The sequence below is a fragment of the Eurypyga helias genome, unplaced genomic scaffold (assembly GCF_000690775.1).
Source record: "Eurypyga helias isolate BGI_N326 unplaced genomic scaffold, ASM69077v1 scaffold23547, whole genome shotgun sequence".
NCBI lineage: Eukaryota > Metazoa > Chordata > Aves > Eurypygiformes > Eurypygidae > Eurypyga > Eurypyga helias.
In genome coordinates this window covers 1-9,870 of record NW_010261403.1, presented here as the reverse complement: position 1 = coordinate 9,870, position 9,870 = coordinate 1, and the positions used below count along the sequence as shown (strand labels likewise).

General features: G+C 52.5%; 1 protein-coding gene across 1 annotated transcript in view; it reads left to right on the top strand.

The window, feature by feature from the left end:
- Positions 1 to 9,853, top strand: part of LOC104512405 (junctophilin-2-like) — a gene marked incomplete at both ends in the record, with an annotated part of 26,998 nt that extends 17,145 nt beyond the window's left edge. The window contains 2 exon segments of the mRNA XM_010155372.1: positions 6,312 to 6,430; positions 9,761 to 9,853. Coding sequence (XP_010153674.1) covers positions 6,312 to 6,430; positions 9,761 to 9,853 — 212 coding nt within the window.
- Positions 9,854 to 9,870: the final 17 nt, after the last annotated feature.

Sequence of the window (9,870 nt, the reverse complement as noted above, 5' to 3'; positions counted from 1 at the left end):
CCCACCCCATCCCGCTCGGCTCACGGGGCAGTCAGGGCGGCGGAGATTAATGGGGCAAATCTCCCGTGCACGAGGCTGGGGTGCGTAGGTTGTCATCTTATTGAAGACAGCTGCAGATCTGTCTGCTGTAAGATTAATATCACTTTAACTGTTCCAAGGGGAAGTATCCCTTGGTGAAAGATGCAAGTGGCTCTGAGCTATTTAGAGCTGAGGATAACATTTCGGTATTTTAAAAATTCACCAAGTAATCATAAAGGCTAATGCTTGCTGAGCTCGTTAGGTGGCAGGGAGCTCTGCCAGGCCTGTGCTCCTGAAGCACTGCACAGAAAAGGATGCTTTTCCCCTGGCTGAATGGCCTGTTCATGCCTTTTCTGTGGAAGGAAGGAGAAAAGGTCCGGTTTATCCAGCTAAGTAGCCTGGACATGTACAGAGTGCCACCACTTCTGGCTAAGTGCTGGTGCCATGAGTGACAAGCCTGGGGCATCTTGTGAGCTGGCTGCAAGGGAGAGGAGGCTGGAGGGCAGAGCTGCTCTGCAAGGTCAGGATAGCTTCTCTTTTTGGATTCCTTTTATAATGGTATGGAGGTGTTTCCTTTAGGAGGCGGTTTGTGTTGATTTATGCTTAATTCACAATTTAGATCACGCCTTGCAGATGCAGAGTCTATAATATAAACCAGCAAAGACTCACGCACCCCAGGGATGCTGAGTGTAAATTGAGTGGGTCTGTGCACTTGAGTGGTGAAGCGAAAAAGAGCAAAAGGAGGGTGAAAGGTACAGGTGGTTCTCGGGGCAGGACACCCGTGGGGTGGGACACACAGATAGGTTTGACTGTGGGCAGAGAAAGTGGCATGAGAGATGGAGTGATAAGGGATATTCAGTCCCATGGGCTGGTTACAGGCAAATGAGGGTAGGAGAGCTTTGTTGGTGTCTGCAGAGGGATGGAGTGGGACAGACCCAGAAGAGAGTGATGCTCCAGGTGACAGAGTCCAAAGATGGTGTGGAAAACAGAGAAGCCAGAAAGTGTCTGTCCTGGTCAGATCATAGAATCATAGAATGGTTTGGGCTGGAAGGGACCTTTAAAAGTCATCTAGTCCATCCTCCAGCACAGGTCTGTGTTGGTCAGGTCTGAGTGTCCTTGCCCTTCGTGATGTGAATACAGAAGGGACCGTGATGCCATCAGCAAAAGCACTTCTGCAGCTTTCGCTCTATCCCTTCTGAGTGCTGCAAACATTCCTGCCAAGACAAACCACTATCTTATGCTGGATGCTGGAGCAGGGCTTTGGCTGGGGGTGGAAAAGACAGTTTCCAGGAGAGGGGTATTTAGCAGAAGTCTCCCTTCCTAGAGCTGACCAATGAATTACATGTGCTTAATGGCCTTTTTGGTGGCTTGAGAATGGCAAGAAAAAGGTGTTCAGTTGGTCTTTGCTCTGGGTTTGCTGAATCAGTGGGAGGAGGGATACCCCGGCGAAGGAACGATGGTGCTGGGCAGCTCTATCTTTCCCTTAATAAGCAAATGTGCAATAGTTTGGGCAGAGAGCTGAGCTCTTCCCTATTTCTAGCCACAAGGTCATCGCTGCACCTGCAGGCGCCCCAGCCCTGTCTGGTATTTGCAGTATTCTCTGCTAATTCCAATCTCATTTACAGTCTAATCCAATGTGGATGTGCAAAACCGCATAAAGTGTCCGCAGAGACGGGCGTGCTGGCTCGGCTTTGGGTCTCACCTGTTTGCACGGTGCTCAGCTGCGGCTCGTGTATCCACAGGGGATTTCAGTAGCAGTCGGAGGAATGATTCGGGCAGTGTTTCTGGGAGACGGCCAGGAAGGATAGGAGCCATGCTCTGTCCTGCTCTAGTACAAAAACAATTAGAGCGTTAGAGCCGTGCCAGAGGCGCAAATAAAACAGCAGATGCGTTTAACCCTCCTTCTCCCACCCGTCCCGGCAGGGTGTGAAGCCTCCCTGCCCCGGGTGGCCCCGGAGCAGCCGCCATGACCCAGCTGGGGCTGCTGGGGCTGGGGTGGGGGCTGCAGGCATTGCCCACATACCTCCCTTCGGCTCAGCGCAGGGCTGCTGCTCCTCCTTGCAAAGAATTCACTGGAGCTATTTTTAATGGTGCTGCCTGGGGAGATGGCTCAGGGTGAAACTGGGAAGTACTCATCCCAGAGTCCTGCCTCGCTTCGGTCCAGGAGCACTGGTGGTGGTTTGTAAAGGCCAGTCTCTGTGTCTGTTGCCCTCAGCTGGATGTGTTTAACATTTGTGGCTCATCTTGCAGCACTGCCTTGAAAAGGGGCTTTTGAATTCTGCTGCTGAGTGCTATAAAATCCGTGTGTCTCTCAGTTTCACCCTGACCCCCTCCATCTCCAGACTTTCTCCTCTGCTGGTTTTCGTATGGGCTGCTTTCTGCAGCGGTGCTGGGAGCTGACAGCACAACCAGCAGTGAATAAAAAGTGTGGCCCTGATTCAAGTGCGGCCTGAAAAGTATCCAACTGATATGCATATAATGAAAGGATGTCATTTTCCTTTTTTGCAAAAGCTGATTCTGGTTTTTGAGCAGATCTTAACCTTGGAAGAAGTTTTTCCTCTTACATGTTTCATGTCTAAGGTTTGAAGATCACCTTCCTGCCTCCCTCGAAAAGACTGAGCTTTCTTTTTAGCTACTGCACCCTGTGAACACGGGCTGTGGGCCGGGAAAGGGTTTTGTGCTGCGGGTTGCGTGCACTGGGCTCTCCCAGGGCAGCTGGTATTTGTCTCCTGCTTTGCAGCCAGGGCCAAGTTTTTCTCTGCGTTAAGCTCCCAGGCACTGCCAGCCACGTGGATAAATAATAAATTCAGAAATACTCTAGGCAAGTTAGATGTTATTGTTGTGGCTGGGCCCTTTCCTCCAGGCTGTGCTTTGTCATGGTGTTGCTAAACCCTCAGCGTGGCTTTATGGAGGGCTGTGAGCAGCAGTGCCTTCCCTTCATGCACTGGGGGTGCGTGGCACAGCCAGGGAAGATGTACTTCAAACACCATGCCTAAGCCAGATGTTCATCACATGGATGCTGCTATAGTGAATGATCTCAGCGATGGAGGGACCCGCTGCAAGGCATCAGCATCCCTGCCCGGGCAGGCTGCTGGCCAGGGGAGAGCGGCTCTCTGCCCTCACCGTGGCCTCCCCAGGACACTGGCAGGGGCAAACATGGTGTGCTGGAGCTGCCAGCCTTGGAGCTGCAGCTGTGTTGATCTTTGTTCCACCAGATGAAACACTTCTGGATGACTTTGCAAGCACGGGGACAGGAGCAGAGGTGAGGCAGTATCCTACAGGGCGAGGGATCCCAAAGTCGTGCTGCTCAGCTCGGTGTCACAGCTCTGTGTGTGGAGCTCAGGAGCTGCCCGTGGCCCCCCTGGCCTCACACCTCTGAGCCAGGCAGGGCTTGTGGTAGAGCCCTGCTAGCCTTAGGGCCATGGTGGCTCGCAGCGATGGCTCAGCTGAGCTGGCTCAGCTCCCCACCACCCACAGCATCCTCGCCGCAGCCTCTGCAACCCAAGTTGGGGGTCTTCCTAGTCTCACCCACAGGAATTGCAGTACTGAAGCCCCATGTAGCAGCCAGATAGCATCCAGCAGCTTCCCTGGAGAAAAGGAAATCTCCAGAAGAGAAGAGTGTAATTGGGAGCCACCTTGTCACCTCCAACACCTCAGGCTGTTCCCTTGTGTTAGCCCCAGATGCTGGGGTAGAGCTGAGCAGGTGGGAGCCATCACACCCATTGGGTGACCCAACAGCATGAGCCCAGCTCTGTCGTTACTAGTGGAGGGAGCAGACCCTGCATCCCGTCCACTTCCAGACTATTTTTTGGAAGTCACCTTTAGGAAAGTAGGACAAAGCCAGGGGTCAGAGCCGGGGTGAAGAGCTGGATCCTCACGCTGCAAGCTTCTTTCCGGCGCCGGGCAGGCTGTGTGCCCCACGCACAGCGCACCCAGCACGCACTGATCCCCCAGGCACAGAGAGCACAGAAACATCCCCTTTGGCCCCTGCCAGACTGTAGTGGAATTAATCATGCTGATTATATGCTACCAAAAAAGGAGGTGCTTTCCCTGTTCAGAGCTGCCTCAGACCTCCTGCTTGCGAGCAGCAGCTTAAAACTGCTGTTTTCTGCCTCATCGTGTCTTGTCTCTGGGTTTTTCAGGAGTTGTAATAATTTTGGATAAAAAGACCAAGAATGGCAGCAATCCCAGGCAGCTCAGTCTGCAGAGAAAGCGGGGAGATAACGTGTGAGTGTGGGCAGGGAGGTGAATTGTGGCTCCAGTGGAGCAGGATGTCATCCCAGGGAAAGACAGGTTGAGCCACAGCAGCTCCTCACCCTGTTCTCTGTCGCAGGACCCTGAACAGTGTTTTTGGCTCCCTGTCAAGTCACACTGTTGCCTCTATCTGTTGGGATTGATGCCCCACGTTTAGATCTTTCCTCACAGCTACTCAAAATGGGGGGTGTGTGTATGTGTATATGTGTATAAACATGTCTATTACCTTCTAAGGGTCTCAGAACAGCATCTCTATCACTTTTTCATTGCACCTGTCGAGTATGCAGACTAAAGCCAGTCTTGTCTGCATACTGCATCTCAGTTTAATGGGAAAGAATTACTCCTGCTTTCATGCCTGACAGTCGAAGAATTCCACTGGAGCATTTTCACTGTAGGGATGAGAACTGCATCTTTCCTCATTTTTTGTCCTAAAACGTGACCAGACACCAATCTGAGTCTGAAAAGGACTCATCAGACATCCTAAGACCACGTTAAAGGTTGTAATTCATAGGGAATTGGTGTTTGAGGGCTGCTAATATCAGAAGGATATTGACCACTTGGAGTGAGTCCAGAGGAGGCCACGAAGATGCTCAGAGGGCTGGAGCACCTCTGCTGTGATGAAAGGCTGCGAGAATTGGGCTTGTTCAGCCTGGAGAAGAGGAGGCTCCGAGGAGACCTCATTGCAGCTTTCCAGTATCTGAAGGGGGCCTACAAGGGTGATGGGAGAAGACTTTTTACAAGAGCCTGTAGTGATAGGACAAGGGGTAATGGGTACAAATTGAAAACAGGGAGGTTTAGATTAGATATCAGGAAGAAATTCTTCACAGAGAGGGTGGTGAGGCACTGGAACAGGTTGCCCAGAGAAGCTGTGGATGCCCCATCCCTGGAAGTGTCCAAGGCCAGACTGGATGAGGCTTGGAGCAACCTGGTCTAGTGGAAGGTGTCCCTGCCCATGGCAGGGGGGGTAGAACTAGATGATCTTTAAGGTCCCTTCCAACCCAAACCATTCTGTGATTCTAACTGCTTATCTAACTGTCCACCCAAAACCAGGTGGGTTGCACGTGCAATGCAGTGTATGCTGCATTACGTGCAGCAAGGCAGGTGTGGGGAGTGTTGGCAAACATGATGGTGAGAGCATGGGGAAAGCAGCTCTCTGTGAGCCCCGGGTGGAACAAAGCAGCTGAATACATAGTGCTTCGCCCTCCCTTATTTTTAAGGTGCAGTTTTGCTGTTTAAGTCAGCTCCTTCCCAGACCACGGGCAGCTGGGCTGTAAAGGCAGCCCTGCTTTTAGCATAAAGATCACAGGGCACTGAGCATGAAGCATGCGAGGAATATGACAGCCGGCCGGCGAAATAACTCTGATAGCCTTACAGCCCTATGGAGCAAGGAGGAGAAGTGCTGGGAAGGAGTGGAGAGGACTCAGGGAGCCAAACTGAGAGGGAGGCAATAGCTCTGCCTTTCCCAGCACCGGTGAGAGCTGCCCCCCAGGCTGTGTCAAGTAGGGGAGTCCCTTGGACAATGTGTGTGGTTTGCTGGAGAGCTACAGGAGAGACATTTGGGGTTTACCCCAAATTACATGTGCAGTGTGTTGGGCAGGGGCACGCTGGCTCTGGGGAGGTGCAGCAGCTCAGGGCTGGTGACAGCACAGCTGTGTTCAGCCATTGCATTATTGTCCCCGGTGCTCCAAAGTGCCTGAAGTGATGCTTTAGGCATTGAGCCCGTTTTTCAGTGCGTCGCAGCACGGCAGCAAGCCTGTTTTGCAGGACCTGAACATGCTCATGTTTGCAAATACACTTGCCCCATTCCCTTGTGTGGCTACATGCAACCTTCACACCTCAGCTTCAGCTTCTGTGCCCCTCACTGGTTGAAAATCTGGCCTTTTCTCCTCAAGTGTGGGGGTTTTGGGTCAAGGAGGTAAGCGCTGAGTGCTGTTAGGCCAGACAAGCCAATTTGACTTTGTTGCTGGACAGGGTCTGCTGCTCGAGCTGGGGCAATCAGCTCAGACAGTGCTCACTGTTGTCCCCTCTTCTCTCCGCAGGACGGCTCACGCCAAAGCCAAGGCTGAAGGGTCTGAGCAAGCAGCTCAGGCAGCTAACAACGAATCGGGCATAGCCAGAATGATGGCCAGGGAGCTCTCCCCGGACTTCTACCAGCCAGGTAGGACCACAGGCGTCTTCTAAGAGGATTTTGCAGATTTCTTAGGGAATCTGTTCACCTCCTTTATAACTCCATAAGTTACCCTCCTGTCTATCCTAAATCCTCTTCTGCACGAGTTCAGCAAGCCCCCTGCCCTGGATGATTTGCTGTCTTTACATCACTGTTTTACCTGCTGGATTATGTTACCATAGCCTGGAGGAAAAACCCAAAGTACCAGGCAGGGCAGGCAGTGAGCTTGCGTCTATTTGCAGTGCTCCTGTAGCTATATCCCTTGTGGCACATTGACTCACAAGCCTGTATCCTGTGGGGCCCCACACCACACCAGGGTACAACCAGACTTGGCTAATTAGGGGCTGGAATATCCTATAAGAAAGTTGCGAATGCAAACTACTACTTCCCTGATTCTCTATTTATTTGTTAGTATTACTGCTGATTATTTGACTTGGGAAATTCTTCTGTGAGACCAAACACTGGGAATTAGAAGGTAGGAAGTGTAATATTAGAAGCAGCATTGTGAATGCCATTACCTTTCCCTAGACCAAGTTAGGTAGAGATCTGTTCTTCCTGGAGAGCTTTCCTTCCAGAGAGAGAAGGTAATAACAGGGCAGAAAACAAGGATCCAAGTGCCTACACCTTTATCCTGTCTTTCGTACTCTCCGGCTTTGTTACCTGGAACAAGTGCCACGTGGCTGCTGAGGAGGGATCACAGGGGACCATCAGAGCAGCAAAACTGGAGGTAGAAGCCAAAGGTTGACTCCTGCTCATCAAAACCTGCTGCCTGCTCCTGCTCTGATTTTGGTGCCTCTGGGTCTCCGGTACTACCGCCCCTGGTACAGGGCACGCAGTGGGAAGGGGAACGGCTCACACCTGGTGCTTGACCAGGGAGGGTCATGCTGACAAATTTGCCTAAATTCCCTGTACTCCCACCTCGCCCTACACCTACTATCTGGGGAGATGCGGTGCTGGAAGGCTGCCCATTCCTTCCCGCTGCTCAGCGAGGCCCGTTGGAGTTGGCGTTGAGTGGGGAAACACCACAGCGCCCGGCCATGGGCACGAGCCAGCACGTGGCACTTCATTTAACAATAGCTAAACGTCGCTTGATCCTGACATAAGCCCCCCAGCTGCCACTCACAGCTCCACATTCACCCTTTGCACACCAGGCTATTTATAGCACACAGGCGAAGGAAACTGGAATTCCTGATGGGAGGTTTTTGACGTCTAGCTAGATTATTTTTTCCACCCATGACAATTGAATGAGACAATTGAAACGGTCTCTGCAAAATGCCTGAAGCAGCCTGGCCTCTGCTTCTGGCTCCTTGGGTGCTGAGCCCTCTTGCCACTTTTATGCAGAGCTTTGCTTGGGTCCTGGCCTCTCTCAAGGGCCTTGTAAGCTGCTGATGCATGGTTTTCTTCCATGATTCTTTTAGATATCTAAATTCCCTAACTGCACAACAAGGAGAAATGTTTCTTCCTGCATGGCTGCACTGTCCAGGAACAAACAGACAAAAGTCCACCTTTGCTAGGACTTGGAGCTGCTGGTCACACAGCTTGGCAGTGTCTGGCATTTCCCCCTGCTACCCTGGCAGGGAGGCCCTGTGTCTGCACAGGGCAACGGCACTCTGCAGCCTCATATCCCTAACAACTATTGAGCCCTGGGTTTCATTTAGGATATCAACCCTAATAGCTTAGAGGAGAGGGATGAAGCCAAAGCCCCTGCGGAAATGTCCCTGCTGGTAGGTGAAGGTGGGAAGTTGAGGAGGATCTGAGCTGAGCAGTGCCCTCTAGGCAAGTGGCGTTTTTTGGTGTGAATTATTCAGGAGAAGAAAGCAGAAGGAGAGAGCAAGGAGCCTGGAGCTGCAGGCAGCCTATTTTGAGGAGTCTGAACAACTGTTGAAACAGCTTCCAAACAATCCACTTGCAGCCAGAAATAAATGGCCCTGAATGGGTCGCCTGCTGATTGACAGGAGCGTGCAGGCAGGGCAGAGCAGCTAAAATCAGTGTCCTCTTTCGCCCCACTGCCCCCTCCCAGGGGAGGCATTGCCTGCGTGGGCAGGAGGTAGCAGTGCACAAATTACACCGCTGATTTATTAGAGGGAAAGGAGCACCAATCCCTATTTCCCAACTAGGCTCAAGTCTGCATCGGTTCTTGGGGTGGAGGAGACGAGGGGAGGAACTGCGAGGCAGCTGGAGACGGTGCGGCTCCAGGGTCTGCGCTGTTTGGGAGCACAGAGCAAGCCCTGTATGTCTGCATCCCTCAGCATCCCTTGGATTCAGCAGAATGAGGCCAAGGCCACTTTTAAAAGCAGGCGCTTTGCTTTCAAACAAGCTGCTTTGTGACCTCGCACTGCCCGTAAGGCACATGCTCTTGTTCTCACCTGCTGTGAGCATCGCGGTGACACGCAGAGACCCCTGTCCCAACACAAGTCCCAGTGTGCAGAGCACCGTGCAGGGTTGTTATTCCAAAAGGTATTTTCAGTTGTTCAGTGGTGGATTTTGCTCAGCCGGATGCCCAGCATGATGGGTTTCTTTCGTGTCAGGCTCCAGTTGACTTTCCAAGACCCTATCTGGGCTGCAATTTGCTCTGCAGACACGGCCTGGGGTTAACAAGTAAAGATTTAATGATAGGTGAATAATTGAAACGAGGGCAATGTTACTAAGAGCTGACAAGTCCGTGTGGGGGATGAGGCCAGAATGAAAGCCGAAGCCCTGAGTCACCTTGGGTGACAGTGCCAGGTGATTCTGCTGCTGTTGCGGGGCTCGGTGCAGAGAGGAGGGTTGTGAAGCTGCCAACCCTGCTCCATGCCTGAGAAACGTGTTTTCCCCTCCACGAGGGATGACGGGCAGATAATTTGGGGATGCCTGCTCTTCCTGAGGAGACTGGGCATCCCTCGTGTCACTTGTGAAGTTGCCACGTTATCAGGCACCGAAGAAGACACAAGGAAGAGTTTCCCAGTTGTTAAAAAAAAAAAAAAATCTTGGATGGGAGCTCGATCCTCGATAACCCATGTATGACTGCAAAAACCTAGGCTGCAGATTTTCACTGTCTCTACTCTCATCTGGAGCTCCTTGCCTGCTCCTTTGGCTCTTCCCAGCTGGCCGGCATGCGACAGGTCTCAGAGCCTCCAGCTCTTCCTGGGGAAATCCCTTCTGGAAACAGGTTCTGGTTTGGGAGCACCTCCTCTCCCAGCCTGGACCCTCTTGCAGTCACCCCCAAACCCGTGGGGGCTGGGGGCACAGCTGCCAAAGGCATGATGATGGCACAGACCTGGAGTGGCCTGCAGTCCCTCCGGCCTCTGGGGCAGCTCCTCACACAAACCCCTCTCTCCGCAGGCCCCGAGTACCAGAAGCGGAAGCTGCTGCAGGAGATCATGGAGAATGCTGAGCACACTGTCAACATGGAGGAGGAGGCACCACGGCCCGAGGGTGCCCCACCACCCCCC